Here is a 26932-nt window from a genome sequence, read left to right as displayed (position 1 = left end):
TACAGGGTCCCAAGTGTATGTGGTCCATCCTCTGCTGCTTTCCCAGGCCACTAGAAGGGAAATGGATTGGAAGTAGAGCACCTGGAACTTGAAATTGCAGATAGAGGAATGGCTGGCTATATTGCCATGCCAGCACCCTGTAACTGACTTTTATCTGCTGTTAGGTCCGTGCGTTTTCCTGTATGACTACACTTTATGTTCCCATAGGGTAGACTCTTACCCAGTGCTTGACTAAGGAGCTAAATAAAAGGATCACTGGGGAAAAAGTGAGGGACCGAATAACATTCTTTCAAGTGTTGTGACAGATAAAACTCCATTTTATTTTGTAGAATTAAAAACAAACACCAGTTCTCTTTTCAGTTCATCTTTAGTGGAAAGAGGACAATACATGGTATTGCCACCTTTCATATCTACAAAATTTGGGTTCCTCTGTTTATGCTTTTGAGTAGCTAGCTTTCTGTTTTAATATCCAATTTCATTCTATGCTAAAGATGTGAAAGAATCCACAGTATTTTTTTCTTTTAAGATTTATTTTGTTTTGATTGGAAATACATACACAGAGAGGGGAGACAGAGGAAAAAACTTCCATCTGTTGATTCATTTCCCCAAGCGGCCACTTTGGCCGTAACTGAGCTGATCCAAAGCCAGGAGTCTTGAGCCTTTTCTGGGTCTCCAACGCAGGTGCAGGATCTGAAGTCTTTGGGCCATCCTCAACTGCTTTCCAAGGCTACAAGCAGGGAACTAGATCAGAAGCGGGGTGCCTGGTATTAGAACTGGTGCTCGTATGGGATCCTGGCACTTGCAGTGTGGCAACTTTAGCCACTAGGTTACTGCGTGGCACCCCAAAATATTTTTTTAAGATATATTTTTAATTTTTTATCAGAAAGTTAGTTGCACAAAGAGGAAGAGAGAATCGTCTGTCTTCTGATTCGCTCTCCAAATGGCTGTAATGGCTAGAGATGGGCTGCAAGTGGATCATCTGTGTCTCTAAACCACTCAATCAGGAAGGTTTCTTAATCCAAGACACCACAATGCTGGGCCCAAGGTTGTATTTTTATCCCAGAAAAGTTAATATATTCATAGGGGATGAATTACTGAAATGCAGAAAGATTAAAACTGCTGAGCAGGTAAAAATGGGTGGCTTCTTCAGGCAATGTGAAGAACTGGCTACACCCAGAGGCATGGATATTTAATCCTAATGTATGGCATATGGTACTGACAGGCTGTGAACATTGATGTTTGTTCTCTGAGTATTATTCCTATTTGGTGGAGATGCTGGAGATTTAAAAACTTAAAAGAAATTATCAAATGGAAATAGTTGGCACATGCTGGACCAGCTTCTACTTGGGGGCCTGCATGGAGTGAGATCAGTTACTTTATCAATTCTATCATACACAAGCAGGATGAGAACCTACTGGAGTGGATACTTCTTCTGCCTAAGGGAGGAAAGAAAAAGTAGCATGTATTCAAGAAGGAGGTTGTAGGATAGACACAAGGAAATTTTTATAATTGTCCCTGAATGTAAGCTGAAAAGCGGGGGATAAAAGGCAAGGATGAATTGAGATAAGACGAAATGAAAAGTTAAGAACAAAGTCTTATGGAACTGATGGTTCTCTGGGTACTAGGGGAAATGACCTGGAAAGAAAGTTCACCTCATTTGATATAATAACATTGTTAAGAAAGCCAGGGTTGTGGTGTAATGGGTAAAGACACTGCTTACAATGCTGGCCTTCCATATCTAAGAGCTAGTTGAGGTCCAGTTGCTCTTCATTCAATCCAGCTTCCTGTTCATATGCCTAGTAAGGCAATGGATGTTGACCCGCACGACTTGGGAGACCTGGATGGTATTCTAGTCCAGCCTTAAAGCTGGCCCAGGCTTGACTGTTGTGACCATCTGGGAAGTTAACCTGTGGGTGGTAAATTGTCCATATCTATGCCCTTCACATAATAGCTAAATCTTAAAGAATTTGGCAGTACAAACTCATCTGGCATTGTAAATATGACAGGAGTAGCAGTAGAGATTGTGATTGTAAGCCAATGATAGAGAACTTCAAGCACTGAAAGAGAATGAGTAAAACTTTTGAAGATTACAGTGTGTAGATAGTAACATGATGTATGACTACGTGATATTGAAAGCTAGATGTTGTTAGGAGGGATGGAACTGCAATGTTGAGCTTTAATGTGGGTCTTGCTGTCCATTTTCTTAGAGATGATTTGGTAATCTGGGTAATTCAGTACCCCACATGTCCAAATTCTGAATCCTTTTTTAAAGGAGTGGTTAAATTAAAATAGCACGAAGATAACATTTTAAAAAGTTGTATTTTATAATAGGATCCAGTGTGCCATCTGTGCCATCTGTGATTTCAACAGCCAATATTGAAGAGCTAGCCCTAGTCCCACTTACTGTTCCACTTCTGTTCTAAATCCCTGCAAATGCACATAGGAAAGTAGCAAAAAATGATCCAAATACCTGACCCTCTGCCACCCTTAGAAGAACACTGAATGAAGTTTCAGGCTCCTGACTTCACCCTGCCCTAGTTCTGGTTGTGGCAGTGGGAGTTAAACCAAGACATGGAAGAGATGTGTCTCTGCCTGTCTGTATGTCATGCTGCCATTCTGATAAAACAAGTTAATCTTTTAAAAAGTGTTTTTTATAAATTTGAATTGATATTTCTATATAAAGGTTTTTTAATTGAGAAAATTCATTTTAACCTGTTACATTATATTTTCCAGTTTGGTGTCCATTAATGTAACTGATTTAGTCACACTTAAAGGATGGTTGTCTTGGGAAGAAAATGTATGTCTATATATATATTAATATTATGTGTTTGCATCAGAGACTTAGAATGTTGGTTATTTGATTTGAAAGAGGAGAGCTCCCATCTACTGTTTTCACCTGAGATGCCCACAGCATCCTCTTGGTGAGGCTTAAGCCAGGTGCCAAGTGTCCCACATGTGTTGTGGGATCCAAGCACCAAGTCCTTGCTGCCTCGCAGGGTGAGGATTAGCAGCAAGTTGTAATCAAGACCCTTAGCTGGGTTTTGAAGCCAGCCATGCCCATGTGGTTACACAGATGTTGCATCTATGTAACTGCTAAACTAAACACACACCACCCAGGCAATGTTTTTGCATTTTCACTGGACACTTAATTTATTTTCCTGATAGATGCTGATGTTCCTTTGTCTCTTGTAGATTACATACCGGTTACGGCACCTCCTTCGTGCCAGGTGTGATGCTTCCCCAGTGACCAACAACACCATCCAGTTTCACTGTGATCCTAGTTTCTGGGCTCAAAATATTATCAACTTAGGTATGCAATTATTTTTTCTTTTTATTAAAAATGTTTTCTTTTTAGGTATGCGATTATTATTTTCTCAATTGTGGAAATCAGAGCAATTAATATCATGTTATTGAAAATAGACATTCCCTTTCATCCCCAGTGTTGTTTTTGTTTTAAAGACATGTAAATGTAAGATTAGTTCTATATGGGAGCACATTATTGCCTGTCTGTTATTCTTATAGGATTTTTACAATATTTGCTTACAATTCCGTTTCTTCTGTTAGTGGTTTACTTATCTTCTGGCACCTGATTAAGTTTTTATCTTGTTTAAGCAAAACAGTTTGCTTGGCTAGATAGTTTTACATTTATAGCTAGATATACTAATATAGTGTTCAAGGCAGATGTGACAGTTCACTGAATGATTGTAGGTTACTGTGTGGTAATATTGGGAGCTAACACGTTGCAAGCAGTTGACTTGAAAGTTGTTTCTTGAGCTTTTGGTTATACTACTTGTTGAATACAAAATCAATTGGCATTCTTTCTTTTTAAGATTTATTTTTATTGGGAAGGCAGATTTACAGAGAGAAGTTGGTTTTCTCCCCAAATGGCTACAACAGCCAGAACTAAGCCAGTCTGAAACCATGAGCCAGTTCCTTTGGGAGTCCATCTTTAGTCTGGAAGTAGAGATGCATACTGCATTGTATCCTCACATCTGCATATGATAGTCTCCATTACAGTTATTATACATCCCCCTAAATGAAAAGCTATAATACAAAATCAACAACAGGAAAAAAATAGAAATTTACAGTGCCCTGAAGTTAAATAACCTGCTGGATATGATAGTCTCCATTACACAGTTACTTTACATCCCCTAAAATGAAAAGCCACAAAACATAATCAACAACAGAAAGCAAAGAAGAATTTAAAATGTCATGATGTTAAATAACATGCTATTGAATGACTAATGTGTAGCTGAAGAAATAAAATCAAGAACCTTCTTGAAAATGATGCTTCTGTGTGATGTATGAGTCAGTGAAGAATGTAAGGAGAGAGTGTTTTGAAGAGATGAAAATAAAAAAAAATCAAAATCCATGAGATAAGTTTCTGCTTTGTTGGTGAGACATGTCTTTTGTAGGAAACAAATAGATGGGGTTTTGTCTTTTTAATTCATTCTACTAAATATGATGTTTGATTTTAAGCCGTTTACATTCAGAGTGAATATGAATGGGTGGTAATTTGGTCCCGTCATTTTAGCAATGGGTTATTAATTGATTTAGTCTTCTGTTGTCATTTCACTGGGATGTTCTTCACATTTGCCTTTGGTTTTGGTGGGTGCTATTCCTCTTCTGTCAAGAGAACATCTTTTAGTATCATTCATAGGGCAGGTTTCAAAGAGGCATATTTTTGCTTTACTGTGGAAATTTTTTATTTCGTTTTCAGAAACAAAGGAAAGCTTTGTTGAGTATGTTCTGGGCCAACAGTTTTTTACTTTTAGAATCTGGAATATGTCACTCCATTCTCTTCTGGGCTGTAGATTTTCCTGTGAGAAGTCTCCTGTGAATTTAATTTTCATTCCTTTATTTGTCAATTGAGTTTTTTCCCACACATCTGCATTTCAGGATATTTTCCTTGTGTTCTATTGAGGCAAGGTAGATTATCCTGTGTCATGGTGAAGATCAGTTTTGGTATACCCTATTGGGTGTTCTGTGTCCCTCCTGGATGTTGTTTCCCATTTCTTTCTCTAGGATAGGAAAATTTTCCCTTATTATTTCGTTGAATACACCTTTAATCCCAGTTTCTCTTTCTGCACCTTCTGGGACTCCCATAACTCTTACATTTGACCTTTTCATAGTGTCTTTCAATTCTTGAATACTTTTTTTTAGCTTGACCCAGCTCTGCTTCCCGGTTTTTGTTTCCCCCTGGTGACTGACAGGCAATATCTTTCAGTTCTGTGATTCTTTCTTCTGCTTGCTGCATTCCATTTTGGAGCCTCTCCATGGTACTTTTAATTTGCTCCACTATATCCTTCATTTCTGATATATCGGCTTGCATTTGCTTCATTTCCTGTGTGACATGTTCCTTAGATTTCCCCATTTTCTTGTATCCCCATTTTCTCTGTCTTCCTCAGTGAACTCTGAGGTTGGCAAAGGGTTTTGCGGTTTTGCAGTTGAGTCTTTAGTAATATTCCTTGTGCCTTTGTCTCTTGTTTTGCTCTTGGTCATTCTACTTCTCGTTCTCAGATTCTCCTCAGAGCAGGTTTTTAAGCTGTGTCTCCCATAGGTCTACAGTTTGATTTTACTTATTGTGGTTGTACATGGCTCTTTGCAGTCACTTGTGCCACTCCCTCTAGTGAGTTCCAGGTCTGGGTTTTTATGTTAGATGTTCACCATAGTCTCTGTAGCTCTATCTCCTGGCTCACCAGTCTCTACCTCTTGTGTTAGAGCAGTTCCTGGGATTAGGGAACAGGTACTCTATATAGCTAGGTTGTTGGTGGTGCTAATGTTACTGGAACCTGCTGTTAGGTCTGAGAGCCACACAGGCCTGTTTTGATCTATATGATGCCAAAGTTGGTATTGTTTTTCTTTGGGACCAGTTCAGTGCACTGAGCTCAGTGAGTTCGCTCCCATCTCAGCGCATATGCAGCTCACTGTTGTCTCTGCAGTCTTAAAGCATTTGCCACACTGTACCAAAATATTGCTTGACGTGCCACTACTAGAGTTCTTGATCTGCTGGCTGTTAGGTCTGAGGGCTATCTGGGCCTATCCTGGGTAGAACTGGTAGGATGCCATGTTGTTGCAGTTCAGTGAGCCAGAAATGTGTTAACTCCCAGCTCAGTGCTTGTGCTGTCCTGTTCCAGTTCAGGTCTCCACTTCCTGATTGTCGCTGGGATATAGTTCACTGCAACACCACACCACCATTGTTTTTGCTGATTTTCTGTGTGTCAGTCTCCAAGTGCCCCTCTGCTGTCTTTCTTCCTCTCCTATTTTCTGTAGTGTGCCTCCTTTGCTTCATACTGTTTAAATGTGTCCTTACCCTATTCCGCCATCTTGATTCTTTGGGTTTCTCTTTTAAAGAGTGACATGTCTTAGCAGTTCTGATTTACTTACAAATTATCTGTACAAAATATGCTGTTTTAGCAACTACCCAAATGCTTTGTCCCTAACCATGTTCTCTTTGATTAGGTTCTTTAGTAATCGAGGATAAAGACAGCCAGCCGCAAATGCCTAAGCAGAATCCAATCGTGGAACAGAATTCCCAGCCCTCAGGTGGCTTATCTTCCAACCAGTTATCCAAGTTTCCAACACAGATCAGCCTAGCTCAATTACGACTCCAGCATATGCAGCAACAGGTAATGGCTCAGAGGCAACAGGTGCAACGGAGGCCAGCACCTGTGGGTTTACCAAACCCTAGAATGCAGGGGCCCATCCAGCAGGGGCCCATCCAGCAGCCTTCCATCTCTCATCAGGTAAATTCGGAAGTAGGCCTGTCCTAAGTTGGATAATGATAGTGTAACTCTGTTCAACAGCTCTTGGAATAACCAAGGCATCCATGATCCATGCTTTACATTTATGAATTTATAATCGTCTATCACTGGGAAATACTTAGTGACAGTTAATAGATACTATGTGCAAAGCATTATTTATCAAAGTAATGACAATAGAAGTGAACACTGAACCTTTAGTCTTTATCTTGTTTTTAGTAGAGAAAGTTGAGCACAATAATCAACATAATGTATTATTTCTGTTATACAGTCTTTTTCTACTTAAAAATTATATAATTTGGAGATCTAATGGTTGTTGCCTCACATTGTGTTCTTTCCTGTTTATTTTCCATGATTAAAACTTCCTTCACCCTCTGTTTTATCTCCTCTCTGCCAAATTCTTGCTTAGAAAATTTAGCTTGTCAGTTTCTACACTGTTCTGCTCCTCTGTTCTTAGTTTTTAAACCATTTATTTGGCTGTACAGGTTAAAAAATGCTTGTCCATAAGCAGAGTATCTCAGGCTCTGTGGCCATGTTCAAATCAAAATCCACATATCCCCATAAGACTGCCTCTCCAAAGCACTGAAATTTCTTTAGCTGTGTCATCTGCATGGCTAGATCGGTGACAATGTCTGTTTATATGACTGACACGCACTCTTCAGTACACTCCCGTGAACAGAAGCAAGTGTGTCACACAGCACTGTCATGTCATTTTATGCAGGATTTACAGTAGCAGTTCTCGCTGCAGTAACAGCAGTTTAACCTCGGCATCATTCCTCTATTCTGATTTATTAGTTCAGTTTTCCTTCTGTACTTTGCAAAGTAATGACACTGTTCCACCCGAATAGTACTGGTTTTTGGCATTTCTTGAGGGATATAACTAGTTCCTAATTTTATTATTTTTTTTCCCACGCTGCTCGTTACAGGAGCTTTTGTAAATTAACTCAATCAACTCCAACAGTTTAGGAGCAGGGGGGAAATCAGCCCTCATCTTGTGTGACTGTGAGCTCCCTAGTGACAGGATTGACATTTAAGTCCTACGAATTTCTTACATGCCACAGCACAGCACATGCTGCCACATGCTATTAGGCTGTTGGAGGCAAAAGACTTAAATACATTTCTGCTCCATTAAAGACCATTTTGTATACTTTTATGCTTATAAAAATGTTTTTATAAATTTAGAAGTGTTGCACTATTTCCACTGTTTAACTGTTTTCTGTGATAAAACCCTTCATGTCACACAGCTTTTGGCGCTGGGTCCATGTTTGCACTAAAGTGTAAACATCTTAGTATTTTTGTTGAGATTCTAGTAGTTTTGTGTAATGTTACTCTTCAGTTACATTGTTAGAAACATTATGCAAATTTGCTTTTCACTAGATCTGTAGTTGTTGGCCACTCTTAAGTTAATGAGTGAACTTGGTGCAAACCAATTTATGAAAGAGGAAGAAAGAAGCAATTAACCTGAAACAGTGGAGTAAATTCCACAGATAGGATGAGTGAAAGACAAAACAAGGGCAGGCTGCTCTTTATAAATGTCTGCTTTCACTTTGGTGGAGGTGCTTGTTTGGGAATGTGAGAGGGAATAAAGCCCTCTGAGTTCTGGTTATTCACATTCATGGTACCCTTAGAATATGAGTTCCAGCCTCCTGGCTCTTTTATCTTGCCCAGCCACAGCTGTTGGACATTTGTGGGTCACTAGTGGATAAAATTTTTCTGTGTTTATACATTCAAAAAGAAAAAAAGAATACAGACTTCAGAGGCAGATTTCTTGTGCAAATCTGAGCTTCATCAGTATTGTCTTAATGTTGGACAAGTTACTTTGATTATCTAAAGATTCATGAGTGAATACACATGAAACATTTAAAGAAGTATTGGGCATTTAATAACTGTTCAGTAAATGTTAGTTGTTATTCTATGATTACTTTAGAGGGCTGCAAGAGGGCAGTTCTTTGCCAAAGATAATCATCCAGGGCTTGGCAGGATAGCAAAGACAAAATATACCCATTTCCCAACATGGCCTAGGTCTAACTGTGGTATAGCCTATGAAAAGTGTAGCCGCCTCCCCTCATGCCTGGGCAGGATACCCTGCCCATCCCCTTGGTTTTCTGTAATGCTGTTTTTGTGGGGTTTTTTTGTTTGTTGTTTTGTTTTTTTAGATTGTGCACACAAATTCTAGAGATCTGTGCATTCCCCTATATTCCGCAATACCTTTTTGTAATCTTAATGTTTATTCATGACAGAGTTTCTGCCTTGCTGCAGTAGTTTTATAAATTTTGTGTCTCTGTGATTTGCCTCTTAAGAAGGAATTGTCACTGAATTGAGTTAATTTCTTGTTTTCCAGCAACCTCCTCCACGTTTGATAAATTTTCAGAATCACAGCTCCAAACCCAATGGGCCAGTTCTTCCTCCTCATCCTCAGCAGCTGAGATATCCACCAAACCAGAATGTACCCCGGCAGACGATAAAGCCCAATCCCTTGCAGATGGCTTTCTTGGCTCAACAAGCAATAAAGCAGGTACATTCTTCCATCCTCCCCTTGCTTGCTTATTCCTCCTCTTGCCAGATCATGTTGCATATAGATTAGGCAGAAGGTATAAAGAGCAAGCTTTTCTTACTGACATGCATGTGAATCACCATGCTTATTACAGACAGAAATGTGGAAACAAATCTAAGAGAAGGTATCTTGATGCATTATGGGAATGTCCATAATAATCAGGTCATGGTAGTCATTTTGCAGCACTGGTGTTTCTATTTTATAGGTGAGTACATGAACTTTCCCAGGACTGAAAGATTCTAAGAACAAACTGCATTCCACAAATAGGGTATTGATGGGGTCTTTAACATGTTTCATGGGAACTTCATTCTTTGGGTAAACATTTTCTAGACTTTTTTTTTTAACCAAAAAAAATCATTAGAGAGATGAAAAACATATTAGAGAAAAACATATTAGACTGTTTTTGTTTTACTTTTTCCAGCAAGTCCCAAGTCAAGTAGATAATGTTATTTTCATAACTGTTTTTGATTTTTTTTCAAATCATTCGGACATTTTATTCTATACAAGTATGCTGTGTCTGAGTACATATGTCTGTATTTAGAAATTGCAGGGGCAAATGTTTGGCATAGCTCCTCGTATGCCACTTTCAGTACTCAGACATTGTGGCATCTGTTTTCAAGCCCAGGCTGTTTGCCTAATTTCAATTTCCTGCTAATTCTTACCCTTGGAGCCAGCAGCTGAGAACTTAAGTAGATGGGTCCCTGTCACCCAAATATGATACATGAATTGAGTTCCTGTCACCCTGTTTTAGCTTGGTCCAGACCTGGATGTTTTTGATTTTTGAGGTAGTGATCATCAAATGGAGATCTCTCTTTCTCCCTCTCTGTCTTTGAGATGAACACAAAATAGGGGTGGGTGATGAGCATAGCCGATAAAGTGCCACAGATGGTGTCCTTATCGGAGTGCAGGACTTAATTGAGTTCTACGTCCTTGGATGACAGCAGATAATTGCTCACATACTTGGGTCCCTGTCACTCATATGACAGACGTGCGTTGAGCGCATGCTTCTGTCTGGCTATACCTTAGCTATTGAATTGTTTAGGTAATGAACCAGTCCTCTCCCTGTTGGCCTCTGGCTCTCTGGCTTTCAGCTTTTCCAAGAAAAGAAAACCGTATTTTTAAGTAAAAGCAGAAACGATCCTCATCATATCCTACTCATTGTATGTACCTAAAGCATATTCTAATAGTTTGACATATTTCATTTTAGTGTGCGTGTTTCTTTAAATCACTTGGAGTACAAGATACCCAGCAGTTGAAACTAGTTATTTTTGGGAGACAAAAGGGCTGAGGATTATAGTGGATGAAACAAATGAGGGATAGGTGGAGTTAAAGTGACATTTCCATACAGCTTTGTGTTTTTGTATATAGTTTCAACAATGAAGCATATAACTTACATTTGAAAACTTTAAACCTTTGAGATAACTATGTGATGGGATCATCCATTTGTCTGTAAATGCAAGTGTATTTGGGGAAATGGTTTGGCCTGCATGTTTTTGCAACATTTAATAACTTTTCTTTTCCCATTGTGAAAACTTTCCAGTATAAAATAAAACTTGGAAAACTTGAATTTTCCTCTTTTAGCCTTATCCTGTGTAATTCATACCCGTTGATACAAGTTGGTTTTTCTATCTACACATCAAGCAATTATTTCTAATTTATTTTTGAAAAGGGTTATTTATAAGTTAGACACAGAAATATAAGGATTTTTCCATCCATTGGTTCACTTCCCAAATGTCTGCAATGATCAGGGCATGAGCCAGGATTGAGCCAGTAGCTATATCAGTGAGTGGCAGGTGTCTAAACACTTGGACCATTTTTCTATGGCTTTTCTCATGCCATGTATAGGACACTGGATCAGAAGTGTGGCATACCTCTGTGTACTGAAGCATGGGTAGTCTTAATGTGTAAGATCAATTTGTAATAAGAATGTACTCACATGTAATCTGTTCTGAAAAGTGGGAAAGAGAAGTCGCAGCTGATCTAGTTTCTTAATGGAGTGATTTGGACACAGTTCATTCCGTAGGATTCTGATTCTTTGTCTTCCATCCTCTGTAGTGGCAGATCAGCAGTGGACAGGGCACGCCGTCCACTGCCAGCAGCACGTCTTCCACTCCTTCTAGTCCTACCATCACTAGTGCAGCAGGGTATGATGGGAAGTCTTTTGGATCACCTATGATTGATCTGAGTTCATCAGTGGGTGGCACTTACAATCTTCCTTCACTTCCAGATGTAAGTATACACCAAATCTTTTGAACTCCTCTTTGGCAAATTGTCATCCAAAGCAAGCTATTGTGAAAGTCATCTGTTGCACCAAGAAATGCATGGAGTGGAGTGTAGAGTGCAAATTAATTCCCATAGTTCAATTTTCTTTATGTTGAAATCTAATAAATCCAATCCCCTCCTTACTTTCCACACTCTGAAAAGTATTGGAAATGATAATTGCAAAAATAATGTAAAACAAAATGATCCTGTACACTGGGTCTAGTTTTCAAATGATAGAGGACCCACTGAAATAAAAATTTCTCCTTTTGCATTTTCCTCCACAGTCATTATAGAAGTCATTATAGAAGTCATATGTTGCCTAACAGCTTTTCTCAACTGGAGTTCCTCCTCTGAATCACAGAATAAGGGAACTTATTTTTAGTAACTGTTGCTAGACTTCCCATGCATTCTTCATAATGGATACCATTATAGGTGCATAGGCCAGAAATTTTAATCATTGTGTAAGGTTGCACTCCTGGTTTCAGGTTTTAATTCTCTCATATAATCAATATTGAAAAAGGCTAGAACTGTTTTGAATTTCAGTGACTTCCAATCATAAAGACATTCAATAGAATTCTAATGTTCATACATAATTAGAATACTTCTTTCTAAAGAATTATGTTCTCATTAGAAATTTTCTCCTGTCAGGGAATAATGAGAACAGTGTTATTTGTATACATGTTTCATTAAAAAAGAGAATTTATGTACGAGACTGTCATTTAGTGAGGTTAGTGCTTCAGAAATGTGTAACTGAGGAGCCAGTTGATCTTGTGCTTCTCCAGGGCATCAGTCCTGGGCCCAGGACTTTGAGTTTCCTACAAGAGGTCTAGAATGGCCCACACGTTTTGTTCATATTCTTCATGCACATACTGAACGTAGAAGCAAACATAGCCATCCAGTTGGTTGCTCCTAAGGTAGATATTAGAGATTTTAAACCTAAATAACTGGACTATTCTCACTTAAGTTTTTTATTTTAATACAGCTACCATTTGTTATTTCTAAATGAAATAAGAAATCTTTTTAATTTTCTTGTGTGAATGACATGATACATCTTCCTACATACTCTAGATTTCTGAAATAATATGACTTCAGTATATTTATTGAGGAATGGAGCATTTAAAAATAAATTGAAAACTTTTACGTTGCTTATGAAAAAATCTTTGGGAATTCTATGTGAGATTAAAATATTTTCTTATTTGAAAGAAATTAAGTTATTGAAGCTTTCTTTAAAATGACTTTTGTAAAATCAAGATGTCCTGACATAGTTTATGTTCTGATTAATTTATTTTCTTATCAGATTGACTGTTCAAGTACTATAATGCTGGACAACATTGGAAGGAAAGATACTAGTATAGATTCTGGCCAACCCAGACCACCGTCAAACAGGACGGTGCAGTCACCGAATTCGTCAGTACCATCTCCAGGCCTTGCAGGTAAAATCAGGTTGGAACTTTTTTAGTTTTTCCTCATTAAAAAGCAGAATCCTTTTCTGCCCTTTTTCCTTTTATTCCTTTGATGGCTAGGATGTGTCTGAGTTCTTAGCACTATATTAAAATTGATATTATTTAGAAACTCGGAAGAAGTTAAAGTTCCTCACATTTTCAATCTGAATGTAACCTTAGAGATACTTCACTGCCAGAAGCAAATTAGTGTATTGTGTCTTTTATTCATGAACTTAGTTGCCAATGATAATGGTCTCTTTTAGGATGTGCTTTACCTAGAGGCACAATTCATTGGTAACAGTACACAAAGCATTCTTTAGTGGTTTTTTGTGGTGTTGAGTTGTGTTAAACATATTTTAACATGCCTGCTCATTTCCTGTGAGAAACACATCATTGCTGACAATCTTGTCAAAGTAGGTATCTTATGCTGGAATAAGAAAAGAGCTTGTTAAATCAGTTTTTATAGTTATATGGACATAAGGCAAAACCAGAATTTTAAAGCATTCCAATAAATAAGGAGTAAGTCGGTACTACCAAGGAATATGATGAAAAGATAAATCTCCAAAGAGAAAATACATGCAACAAGTACACAGAAATGTTTGTTCTCACTGATATTTGTAAGGGAAATAAAACCAGAGCTGAAAAAATACTCAAGACAGCCAGGAGGATTATAAATTGGGAAAACTTTTCTGGAAACTGTCTTAGCAAATTACCAAAGCTTATATTGAACCAGTTAGTACTGTGTGCCCAGCACTCATTAAAGCATCTTATATGCATTAGCTAGTAGAATATGTATAGTAACTATACATAGCCTTGAACCCAGTAAGTTCATTTTAATACTTCAACTATGAAGAAGTTAGGTACTGGTCCAGCAATTATTTTCATTGTTTGCAGTAGGTAAAATTTCGAAGTCTTATAAATGACTAGATACAGTGAAATGGGAAAAAGAATGCATTCATAAATAAGGTATTGACTATTCATTGGGTGCTTGAATGAAGAGTTTTAATGCTATGCTTATGGTACACTGTTTTGGTAAAATAGTGCAGAGAACTGTATGAATTATAAAAGCTGTAAATTTTTATACATCACTTAAATGTTTTTGATTACCAATCCTGTTAATTTACAACTGTGCTGAAATGAAGCTGTGTTACTTTTGTTAGCAGAAGGCAACAGCGATTGCTTTTAAAAGGAACTTCTCCATTGTTTTTAAAGGAACTTCTCCAGAGTTTGTAGAATAGTGAAAGATTTATTTCTCAACACTTTTATCAATTTTTTAAGAACTTGGTCACTTTGCAGTTACTTGCCTGTTTCCCACCTTTATTGTATTCCGATGAGTACCACTTAGTTGAGACCTTCATGACTTCAAAGCAGAAGTCTTTCTGCTTCTCCTTTCCCCTTCATTTCTTGGCTGCCTTTTCCCTTGTTTTTAATCTCTCAGAACATAGCTTCTTTGTCATTTTCATGGCTACAGGCTGGAAACTCTCTTTTGTTACTGCCTCAAATCTTAGCCTCTCAGTGTGACTTTCAGTGTGTTCCATGATTAACTGGGCTCATTTTTCTTTATGTGATCTTCTTTGTTGAACACCTTTTGCTTTTGCATTCACTCAAGTCACTTCCTATAGTTCTAATTAGCTTGCTCTGGCACTAAGGTCCTCACTAAGATCCTACCCTGGTTACTGCAGCATAGGATCGACTTGGCAGTGTTTGCAGATAATTTTGATTGTCACATGGAAACCTGGGAGATGTAGAGAAATTCTGCTTAAACATCATGTAGTGTGTAAACATTTCCTCACATCAAATTATGTGTCCCAAGACAATACTGCTAAGGTAGAAAAATTCTGCTAGTCTATTAAGACATGGAAGATTGTGCTAGGAGTTCTGCAACTACTTTTTGATGTGGTATCAATATATGCACCTTGTGTCAAAGTTGTGCTAAGAGAGCACATTCAATAGGATTTCGGTATGTGTTTCTTAACTCATTTGATGTGTATAATCTCCCCCTCCCCAGGACCTGTTACTATGACTAGTGTACATCCCCCAATACGCTCACCTAGTGCCTCCAGCATTGGGAGCCGAGGAAGGTAACTGACTTAACCATGTTCTCTAGCACATAGCATTGCTCATTAGTATCTCCTGCCAGTGCTCAACACAGTTTGAAACTTAGTATATTCCGAACAACTTCCTTTTTTATTTTTAGTGCAAATTTTAATGATTATATTTTAATTTGATAGATTAAATTATAAACACAAATTTATCTTTAAAAATATTCACCTATATGTTAAATGTTTAACCTTATCATAAACAAGGGTAATAAAAGATGAAGTAGGAGTAAAAACACACTGTGCTATATAGAGACACATACTTATGTAAAAGTAAGTTTAATGTTATACCAATTTCAATATTCTCTGACTTTTCTACTTTAAGAAAACTAAATATGCACTGGTCAGTTCTGTTTTAAGTTACTGTGTTAGTCTTGCCCTCACACCTGGAGTTAGTCCGCGGAGGTGAACCTGATTCTATCGTAAACAGTGTGGAAACGTTCTCAGGGAGAACATGTTTGCCTTTAATGCCATTAGAATAGTGGCTCTTTGTAAAAAAAAAAAGGGGGGGGGTTTGCCCCACTGCCTTCTTGAGGTAGCAGAACATCAGTAAATACTTGTATAGTTTGTGGTCTTCACACTTTAGCAGTAAATGATTGGTGTGAGCTTAGAACTGTCATTCTTGCTACATGAAAAATTGGATGTTAGTTCCACGATAGCATATGTGTTTGCCTAATATAAAGCTCAGAATGTTAGAATCAGTCCTTTAAGTTTAGTGTTGACTTTTGTTTATTTAAGCATCTTTCCAGATGTAGTATGTTGCAGGTTACATAGGTTAATACCTAAAACCTTTCTATCAGAAATGATACTTTGCATTACAACAGGTGCATTTCAGTTATGTGTCCTTTATTGCTGATGCGACAGTTGTCATGGTTGTGACAATTTTCCAGTGATTGTTGTACCTGCTTGTGAAGTTTGCAACATAACATTCTTAGACTGTTCTCTCTTTGTCTCATTATGCTTATAGCTCTGGCTCTTCCAGCAAACCAGCAGGAGCTGATTCTACACATAAAGTCCCAGTGGTCATGTTGGAGCCAATCCGAATAAAACAAGAAAACAGTGCACCACCTGAAAATTATGATTTTCCTGTTGTTATAGTGAAACAAGAATCTGATGAAGACTCTAGGCCTCAGAATGTAATTATTTAATTACTAGGAATGCTGTTTCCCTTTGGAGGAGTGAGTTGAGAAACATTTAACTAGCTCTTAGGATTTTAAAAAACACTGCAATTAAAAACTGATGAATACTCAGTACAGAAAAAAAGACAGAAAACAAGGAAGAAAATTTTGAAAAAGGCTGAAGTGAGGAAGCTAGTCTTTTTGGGTGAAAAGGTCCTGTAAGTGAATGGCCCAAGAATCTGGATTGAAAGGAGCCAGTGAGTTGACATACCAAGAGTTTAAGAAATACCTAAAACAGATCATCATGAATTCCAGAATACCAGGAGAAAAGGCCAATCCTAAAGGGTTCTAGAGAAAAAAGCATCTTAAACAAAAGGGTTAGCATTCAAGCTCTAAACACAAATGCCAGAACCCAGAGACAATAAAGAAATATGAAATAATGTATGATTGTATGATGGAAGTCCCCGCCCCCCTTTTTAAGATATGTATTTAAAAGACCAATAGCAGGGCCCATCGCTGTGGCCTAGCAGCTAAAGTCCTTGCCTTGAACGAGCCAGGATCCCAGATGGGCGCCGGTTCTAATCCCGGCAGCTCCACTTCCCATGCAGCTCCCTGCTTGTAGCCTGGGAAGCAGTCGAGGATGGCCCAAAGCCTTGGGACCCTGCTGTGCCAGCGTGGGAGACTCAGAGGAGGTTCCGGGTTCCTGGCTTCAGAATGGCGCAGCACCAGCCGATGCAGTTGCTTGTGCAATGAATCATTGGACGGAAGATCTTCCTCTTTGTTTCCTCCTCTCTGTATATCTGACTTTGCAATAGATAAATAAATAAATGTTAAAAAAAGACCAATTGTGAAGGAAAAAGAGGAGGATAAAGATTTTCAGTGTGTTGGTTCCCTCCCGAAGTGACCTCAGCAGCTGAACTTATAATAGGAATCCTTCCTGGTCTCCCACAGGGCAGGCATGAAGGCAAACACTTGGGCCATCTTCCGTACCCTCCCAGAGTTGCATCAGGAAGAAGCAGGATGAGAAGTCTAGCTTTCACTCTGATATGGAATACTGTCATTGCAAGAAGCAGCTTAACTGAAAGCTGACCCTGGGCAAAATGTCTTTTCTGAACAGACCATTTTATCCTGGCAAATTTTTAGCATGTGTAAAGATTAAATCTTTTTCAGGCATGTGCACAAAAGCCGTAAGATTCATTCTCTAAACTGGAAGATATTTGAAAATATAAGTCACCAAAATCGGTGCACACCCAAGAAAGGAAAGTGTAAGCCTTGAGTCCTGACACAGGCACAGTGAGAAAGGCGGGCTCTAATACCCGTGTCTGCAGTACAGCCTGGCAGTACGACAGTGGACTTCTCTAGGATGTATCCACAGGGAAAGTATGGAGTATTTTCTATTCCTTGTGGAGATTGTGAAAATCATATAGATTGTTACCTGAGGGAAATATGCAAATAAAGAAATAAGGTAATTATTGATCACTATTAACAATGAAATTGTGTAGAATAGGTCTGGTCATAGTATATTTACTGATTCCACAATGAACTATATTGACCTAGACCAACACTTGAATACAGATATAATAGAGACCTGTAATGCAATCAAGATATAGCCTTAATTTTTATTTTTCAGAACCTTTAGCTAGTATAGGTAGCTACTGACCATTTCAAATAATTGCTGGCAATAAATAGACAATTCAGAAACTCAGTGCTCCCTAGATACGATTAGCAAGGTAGGAGGTGTGGGTGTGGCGGTACAGGAAGTATAAGGGGGGTTGTGTATGTTTAACGTGAGGGTGCAGAGTCAGAATGCAAAAATGTACTCTCAATACTTCCCTGGTAAGGATTATATAAAGTACGCATATATACTTCTAGTTAGAATATATAGCACTGCTATGCAACTTACATATGGGAAGTAAAAAATCCAAGAAATTGCAGTATAAGCATTTCATTTAGAAATGGAGTTCTGTAACTTAAGGAAAAGATAGATTTGAATTCAGTTGTCTCCAAGGAGTGAGTGTTTTTGACTGTTTACATCTATGTGGAAAATATTTTTTAAAATGTTTTGAGGAGACAATTTTTGTTACTGGTTTGGGATTTTTCACCGCCCTAGTCCTTTACATAAAGACTCGAGTAGAATTTTTGCGTCTTACATGTGGTTAGGGTTAACATGCACTTCATGTAGTTGATGTCCACATTACCTACGCAATCTTTGAGAGCTATCCCAAGACTCAGATTTTTTTTCCTGTTACCAGCACCTCTTGCTACTGATTACCTGTTATAATGTTTTTTTGTAGAAGGTCTAGGTCTTCCGTTAGAAAGTATAAAACGATTAGCCGTAAGCATATCTTGTTCCCATACATTTTCAGATCCCTTGAAGTAACCAAATATACATGAGACGGGTGTGCAGTCCATAATTATAGAAGGGCTAATTAAAAACGCCAGTTTAAAACCAGGTACACATACTGTTTTCCTCTTCACATTGCAGACCAATTATCCTAGAAGCATCCTCACTTCCCTGCTGTTACATAGTGGCCAGCGGTCTGCTTCTGAAGAGACTGTGGTAAGATCTGATGCGCCTGATAGCACAGGAGATCAGCCTGGATTGCACCTGGAGAATTCCTCCAGTGGAAAGTCTGAGTGGCTGGATGCCTCCCAGAAGTCTCCTCTTCTTGTTGGAGAGACGAGGAAAGAGGACGATCCCAACGAGGACTGGTGTGCAGTGTGTCAGAACGGAGGGGAGCTCTTATGTTGCGACAAGTGTCCCAAAGTATTCCATCTCTCTTGTCACGTGCCCACACTGACAAATTTCCCAAGGTAATATTCGTTACATTTCCATTTTATAAATAACATCAGAAATAAGCTTTTGGACATCAGTGTAACATAAAGCCTTTATAAATAATTGTACTTGCAACAAATGTGCAATCCCAAATGCCAAACAGTAACCAAGAGTTTCTTGAAACTCATCTTCTTCCCTGTGTATCTCTCAGAAATGTGGGCTGTAGCAGGAAGAAGAGGAAAAAAAAAACTAACAGGCCCTTTAAATTAATACAAGGGGAGCCAGCTTGGTGGCACAGCAGTTAGCTCGTGACACTAAATGTCCATATTTGCCCCACTTGCAGTCTGTCTTCTTCCCAATCTGCTTGGGAAGGCAGCAGATGATTTTCGAAGTGGTTGGAATGCTACAAGATCCAGAGTTCCTGACTCCCAATTTGAGCCTGGCCCAGAACTGGCCTTGGCAGCCATTTTGGGAGAGAACCAGCAGATTAAAAATAAACTACCACAAGGCATTGCATTGAGTAACATCAATTTTTTTTTTAAGTTTTTATTTTTTTGTTAAATGATTACATAGTGGATCACGGTGGGAAGGTTAGGGAAAAGTGGGTGTGATTATTATTTCCAGGTTCCTGTTTTTTTCTTCTTGTTTTGGGAAGGGGAGGGGAGATAAGGAAAGACGGCACAGCCAGCCTCCCAACCGCCCGGTACATGAGGTTGGGGAATGGCCACCCAGGATCAACCCAAGGTCCTGATGTGGCACATGCTCTTCAAGGATTCAATACTTCTGAAATGCTCTTGATCTCATTGATCCAAGCATGAGGAAATCCTTCCAAGGTCCTTTGGCTTACTTTGGTAAGAGAAAGGCTAATTCCAGCTCATCTGAGTCCTAGATTGGTATGTGCAGTTGGTTTTCCAGACAATGTCCTTAACCACTTAGGCCCGCCCACGTGTTTTCGCTTCTCAGCATAGAGCTGTGTATCAGTACATATTTGGTAAACTCAATGATTAAGGTTTATGCTAAATGGATAATTCTGTATCTTGGATCTCCCTACAGTGGAGAGTGGATTTGTACTTTTTGCCGAGACTTATCTAAACCAGAAGTTGAATATGATTGTGATGCTCACGGGCACAGCTCAGAAAAAAGGAAAGCCGAAAGCCTCACTAAGTTAACACCAGTAGATAAGAGGGTAAGTCTTTGAGGTTTTCACCCCTGTGTTTCAGTTTTTTTTACTAGATGTAGTCCATTTTAAGCTGAGAGGTGTTTTCCTTTTTAAAACTGAACACACCAGAACATGTATTTATGTAGCCTGCCTGGGGTAGTGTAGTCTTTCACTTAATTTTTATGTAGTCTTCACTTAATTTGTTTTCCACCACAGAAATATTTACTTCCCCTGGATTTGCTAAGCATTGGTACCCATGAGATAGGTTTCATTATTCACTCTTCCTGGAAATGATTCCATTCTTCAACTATGTATTACTAAGTTTGTCTAGCAAAGTCTGCAAAGGGATTTAATTAACACTGCAAGCTACTAAGTTGGCACTTTGCATTACTAAAGAGCAGTCAGTGAATGTTGCCTTCCAGGAGGGGGCACCAGTACACCCTGCATCACCCACAAGGCTTCCTGCTGTTACCCCAAGGGAATAAGTAGCAGGGCACATGCTGCCATCAGGCAGAGGCTGGAAGCAACCAGTCTGGTTTTGTTTTTCAAATAAATCGCCGAACTGCACACAACCAGAAGTGATAAATGGCAATTTGTTGCTAAAGGATTTTAAATAGATTTCTAGCAATACTGTTTTTACCAATTTATTTGCAAAAATTACTTTTTTTTTTTTTTTTTTTTTTTTTTTTTTTTTAGATTTATTTTTATTATTTTTTTTATTGGAAAGGCGGATATACAGAGAGGAGAGACAGAGAGGAAGATCTTCCGTCCGATGATTCACTCCCCAAGTGAGCCGCAACGGGCCGATACTATGCCGATCCGAAGCCAGGAGCCTCTTCCGGGTCTCCCACGCGGGTGCAGGGTCCCAAAGCTTTGGGCTGTCCTCGACTGCTTTCCCAGGCCACAGGCAGGGAGCTGGAAGGGAAGCGGGGCTGCCGGGATTAGAACCGGCGCCCATATGGGATCCCGGGCGTGCAAGGCGAGGACTTAACCACTTGCGCCACCGTGCCGGGCCCCTGCAAAAATTACTTTAAGCTATGTTGCCAGATAGTACAGTTCAGGTAATAAATGAGAAGTAGCGTAAGAAAACTCTAGATTCAGTATTTGTCTTTTATTCATTTATTTTTAAAATCCTTATTCTGGTACTTTGAGGTCTATAAGTTTAGTAATTGAAAATAAGCTGTAACTTCATTTTGAATTTTTTCTATTTATTTTTGCTTAGAAGTGTGAACGTCTACTTTTATTTCTTTACTGCCATGAAATGAGTCTCGCTTTTCAAGATCCTGTTCCTCTAACAGTAAGTAGTAGTGTCATTTAGTGTCATTTTGTGTTTTCACAGTGATTTTTTCTAAATTCTTAATTATAAAACTAGTTTCTGTACCATTTCTCAGTAATTTTTTTCTATCTAATGCAATTTTTGTTAAATTTATTTTTATTGGAAAGACAGACTTATAGAGGAGAAAATTTTCCATCTGATCTGAAGCCAGGAGCCATGAGTCTCACCTTATCTAGGTCCTTCTCAAGGGTGTAAAGTCCCAAGGCTTTGGGCCATCCTTGAGTGCTTTCCCAGGCCACAAGCAAGCAGCTGGATGGGAAGTGGAGCAGCCAGGAGACAAACCAGCATTCACATTGGATGCTGGTGCTGGCAAGCTGGGGATATACTACTGAGTCCTCATGCCAGTCCTTAAGTATATTGTACATATTAAACTGTTTAATACATATTTGTTTATACACATTCATTAATACATATTGAACTTTAAGCCTCTCTTCCAAATTTTCTGTGCATTTTGATGTGAAAGTCCATGTTTTAGTTAATAAGTGATTTTATAGTGTTCAGTAGCTTCCAACAGTTCCATATTGAATGTTTTATATTGCTTGCATTATTATGAAGTGCTGGAAACATTTGCATGCTGTCCAAATATATTTTGGTCTCAGTACTTTGATGTCTGAAATGATCTAAAAATGGTATATAATAAATTTTTTTCACAACTTGATAAAGTTTAAACACAAACTTGCAAATATATTCAGGTATTCACACAACCTAAAGATCAACCTCTTTTGGGAGGAAAAGGACCTTTGCAGCTCAAAGAGGCAGAATCAGATGAAAGAAACTTGCAACATCTGTACCAGCAATATCTAGGTTATACAAGTATAATCTAGAATTGGCATTTTTCTCTGATCTTGGCTTACTGTTAACCCATGTTATTAAAATTGGAATTTACAAACTCAAGTTGCCAGTAGTATCTCTATTTGGAATAATGAAGAGAATAACTAACTAACACAGTATATGCTGCTGAGCACTAGAACTAAGTCTTGAATTGAAAGCAGTTGCTTACCACTTATACTACATGTAGTAAAGGCATGCCAAAACGCACTGTGGTGATTTGCTTGTGATTCGTAATGTAAGTGAGAATACTTCTCATAAAAAGTAATTGAAGAGTATCTGTGTTGTAAGTGGTGAGCCATCACTTGCATCTTCTGTGCGCCCTCTGAATTCAAGCTACACTTGGAATTCCAGCAAGTGCACACCCCAGCTCATAGCAGTGATGACTCAAGTAATTGGGCCCCTGCTATTCATTTGGAAAACAGGAATTGAGTTCCTGACTTTTGGCCATCGCAGGCATTTGGGGAAAAAAAGAGGTTTGTTTATATCTCCTCATCTCAAATAAAGAAAAGATTTGTTAAAAATTACTGGGAGTAGTTACAAAAAATTATTCATGTCTGGGAGGTAGAAGGCACTTTAAACGTTGCTGAATTTAAGTTTCCTTAAGGTGGAAAAACACTACACCAAAAAAAAACAGTAATAGTCCTAGGGAATTTATTTAGCAACGAGTGGAATTGAATTATTTGTATAATAACTCATCATCTATTTTGAAAGGTTCCCGATTATTATAAAATAATTAAAAATCCCATGGACTTGTCAACCATTAAGAAAAGACTGCAAGACGATTACTCCGTGTATACAAAGCCTGAAGATTTTGTTGCGGATTTTAGGCTTATCTTTCAAAACTGTGCTGAATTCAATGAGGTAAGATGAGCAAAACAAAGCAGTAACAATGTGAGAATTAGTACTGAATGAAGAAGCCGATATGCGTTAAAATGAATTTAGTGTTGTAAGTCTGGCGATGAAAGAATTAAAACTTTGTGCACATTTATGATCCAAGATTTGTCATGTGAAGTAGAAATGTGAATTGCTGGTAAAAGATAATTCATAAATAATTTTTACGATACCTGGGATCATTTTCACCCATTCTCAATTATTTCTTAAAATACAGCATTAGCAGATTTTGTATTCCTTTTTCATGTTGATTGACAAGTACTGTCAGTCTGTCTCACCCTTTGTCAGACTCACTGCATTGGATTATTAGCTTGTATTCTATGTCACACATCACAGAGTGCAGCTTTTTCCATTGGACGCTCCATGTTTTCCTGTTTGGGAGCATGTCACTAATCTTTCACAATTTAGTCCTTCCATTGCCCTTCCCTTTTACAATAATCCAGATATGCAGGCCTGATTGACTTTTTAGCAGACTTTGTCTAACCCCAGAGTAGTATGCAGAAGCATTTGCCATAAATTCAAGTGGGTAACCCTGCTAGTTATTTGTTATTGACTGCCTAAAATGTCAGTCTTTATTTTTTAATTTGTTTTTATTCCAACAGCCTGATTCAGAAGTAGCTAATGCTGGTATAAAACTTGAAAACTATTTTGAAGAACTTCTAAAGAACCTTTATCCAGAAAAAAGATTTCCTAAACTAGAATTCGGGAATGAATTCGAAGATAATAAATTTAGCGATGATTCAGATGATGACTTTGTACAGCCCCGGAAGAAACGCCTGAAAAGCATCGAGGAACGTCAGTTGCTTAAATAAGCAGCACCGCTGGCGTGTGGCTGGTACTTAGATTGGTTTTCCCAAACAGCTGTCAATCATTTAACAACAGTACCAAGAAGAATTTGTGACCTCTCTGATCTCGTTTTTCATGTTTGCTGGACTTTGATTTCCTTAATAACCCCTTCTCTTAACTTCTTATTAAGGAACAAATGCAGGAAATGGACACAAAGGAAGGAGGGGAGATAGTAGCAAGGAAGACTCACCAACATAAAAGACATTCCTCCTGCTCCCTGAATTTAAAAACCAGTCTGGAGTGAGTAGCTACTAAAGAAGGAAAATAGACTTTGTATGGACCCTTTGTTGAGAATTTGATGTGGTTTGAATGTGTGTTGATCCATGTTTAGAAAATTCAATACCACTGCCCATTAATTATGGCCCAAGCAAATGAGTTAAATATACTCTACTTGAGAGCAACACATGAACATGTGTAATGGTGAGTTCTATCCAGAGTGGTGACTGGTACAACAGAAGGGTAGGTTAGATGCTATTAAGATGGCACCTAATTGTATATCATGTATGGTGGCAACTGTATTAAAAAAAAATCAGGAAAGCCAATGTTTGATTTTTGTTTTTATCTTGTCTGTAGAAGTGTTTGTTATAGCAGATTTTCAAGTGCTTTTTAGAAGCAAATCTAGATTTTCTTTATCTTCTTCCATTGAGGGAAGTTATGTGTGCACATGTTTGATTTAGCTGTGTTGTCTGTGTGTGATTTGTTTGTGTTAGCTGTGCAGGTGTGATATTTTTAAAAGAAGCCTCATTGTTGAAAGTTTGGCTTTTAGTAAAATTTCCCAAGTGTGCACCATTTTTTGATGTGAAATTTCATTGGGATATATCCTACTGGGCATTAAATATAAGTTTCCCTGAGGGGGGGCTAGTTCTTGTGGTTTTCATCTGTCTTGATATTTGGAATGAAAATGTACTGTAGGATTTGGGAGCAGGCACCTGGGGGAAGTTATAATGATGTCATTTTTTCCCCTGAGGTCTTTTTACATCCCCTATACCCTTCTTCCCCCACCCCCCCCACCCCTTGTTGTGTTGCATTTTGTTTCTTTTTGATTTTACTCTTTGAGCATCAAAGTTTAAACTTGACTTAATTTTGCATTTAATTATGGTCTTATACAAAATCCTATCTGTTAACAGCAAATTCTTTGGGCCAAGCTCAGCTGGTTTGACATTTGTTTCTTCTGCAAATTGTTTTGTAGGATCTGATGAGCTGTCAAAGGAGAAACTAAATTACAACAGAACTGTCCATATTCAAAGTTTGGCAAAATACACATGAATATTTTTAGTTGGCGAAAGTACACATTTAGTAATGATTTTTTGCAACTAATATTTGGGGGAACTGTTTCTTTAGGATGATTGAGTCCAAATGCAGCTGACTTGAAAGAGTGTTGTGAATTTTATCACCTTCCGTGAATGAAACACAGAGGACTTGCTTTTATCCAAATGGCATTACTTCTGGAAATGAACATATTTTGTGGGTAATTCATTGAGTTTTCACATATTGCTAAAGATAAATAAAATAACTTACTAGCAATACTTCTATGTCATACAGTTTCTATGTAACCGTGGATCTTGTTCATGTCAATTATGTGTGAATTGTTAAAGGCTTACTCGGTTTTTCCAGATGTGTTGCACTGTGATGACTACTGTTTTGAATATGTAGCTTGACTTCCCATTCTCCAAAGACAATTTGAACAAATAGTTTTACAGCATTTCAATACAGCAGCCATGCTGCTTCTGCTAGCTTCTTTATTGTTAGCATCATGAAATAGTGTTGTTTTTTTCTGTTTATTTTTTTTATTATATTTTGACAATCTTTACATAGTTAATTAGGGTAGGAAGGTTCAAGGGCTACAGGAAAGTGGGTAAGACTATTATTTGTTTCCAGATTGTTTCCTTCATGTTTAATGGGGGGTATTAAGGGAGAAGGCCCACCCAATTTCCCACCCTCCCCAGGTCCCGGATGTAGGGTATGCTCTGAGGTTCTTGCTTGAGTGGTTTTGATAGTTCAACAGTTACGAATCACTGCCAATCTTGCCACTCCAAGCACTGTGAGGTCTTGGCAGAATCCACTGATTGACATAGTGCATCATAGAGTCATGAAAGAAGCCTAACTATGCCATGCTGAGAGAGGATGCCCTAAAACCCGGGATCATTCAAGCAGGCTTCAGCTCAGCTCACATAGATTGATAATTCTGACCAAAAACTTTGGGGACTTCTGTCTGGATTTGGGGCTGAGGACTGGTCTAATAGCTACACAATTCCATTACTGAGAAATCACTTTTGGTAACTGTCTTAGAGTGAGGAGACCATGTGACAGAAGTTGGTGTTTCCTTAATTTTAACTCGACCATTTTCCCAGATGCCAAGCATGTGAATCTTTCTGACAATAAGGAACACAAGGACACCATAATAACAAAGGCAAGTGTAGTTTTACATCAGCATCTGGCCATGGAGTTGTTGTTGCTGGGTCTGTCACTGAAAGTGCTGGACCCGGAGAGTCTTCTCTTCCCAAGATTTTTTTTCCCCCCTGCTGAGAAAAAACAGGCTTTGCAGTTGACAACTGTACAGATCGAGGAAGGTGAGTCTGTCTGCAAACATTTGCTTCATTTAGAAATTCACATTTTAAGGTCCTGTGCTGTGGCTGTGCTTTGAATTTAGAGAGATAAGGAAAGAGGAACTTCTGCTTGAGACCTGATCCAAATTTTGGATGAAGAAAGTAAACCACATCATATGAGTAAGATTCTCAAGTTTAAAGTACATTTTCTGTTTGTAATTGCTATAAAGGAAATTGGGTGATCTAATTGGCCATTATCCAGACATGATCATGAGTTCAGTTCTCTAATTTATGAAATTGAGCTCATATTT

At 38.4% G+C, this 26932-nt stretch overlaps 1 protein-coding gene across 2 annotated transcripts in view; it reads left to right on the top strand.

The window, feature by feature from the left end:
* Nucleotides 1–25599, top strand: part of TRIM24 (tripartite motif containing 24) — a 79422-nt gene extending 53823 nt beyond the window's left edge. Inside the window, exons 8-19 of one of the 2 annotated variants that reach the window (XM_041002535.1) lie at nucleotides 3193–3310; nucleotides 6463–6629; nucleotides 9103–9276; nucleotides 11371–11544; nucleotides 12875–13010; nucleotides 15028–15100; nucleotides 16086–16254; nucleotides 18722–19050; nucleotides 20066–20198; nucleotides 21394–21468; nucleotides 23050–23199; nucleotides 23832–25599. In XM_041002535.1, the coding sequence (XP_040858469.1) occupies nucleotides 3193–3310; nucleotides 6463–6629; nucleotides 9103–9276; nucleotides 11371–11544; nucleotides 12875–13010; nucleotides 15028–15100; nucleotides 16086–16254; nucleotides 18722–19050; nucleotides 20066–20198; nucleotides 21394–21468; nucleotides 23050–23199; nucleotides 23832–24041 (1908 nt within the window). In that variant the 3' untranslated portion in view covers nucleotides 24042–25599. Of the gene's footprint in view, nucleotides 1–3192; nucleotides 3311–6462; nucleotides 6747–9102; nucleotides 9277–11370; nucleotides 11545–12874; nucleotides 13011–15027; nucleotides 15101–16085; nucleotides 16255–18721; nucleotides 19051–20065; nucleotides 20199–21393; nucleotides 21469–23049; nucleotides 23200–23831 lie in introns of both variants that reach the window. The other variant, XM_041002534.1, reaches the window with a different exon arrangement.
* Nucleotides 25600–26932: the final 1333 nt, after the last annotated feature.

The sequence above is a fragment of the Ochotona curzoniae genome, unplaced genomic scaffold (assembly GCF_017591425.1).
Source record: "Ochotona curzoniae isolate NIBS_2020 unplaced genomic scaffold, NIBS_Ocur_1.0 scaffold_2476, whole genome shotgun sequence".
Classification (NCBI taxonomy): Eukaryota; Metazoa; Chordata; class Mammalia; order Lagomorpha; family Ochotonidae; genus Ochotona; species Ochotona curzoniae.
The sequence above is the reverse complement of the archived record's forward strand: the minus strand, read 5'-3'. Positions and strand labels throughout refer to the sequence as shown.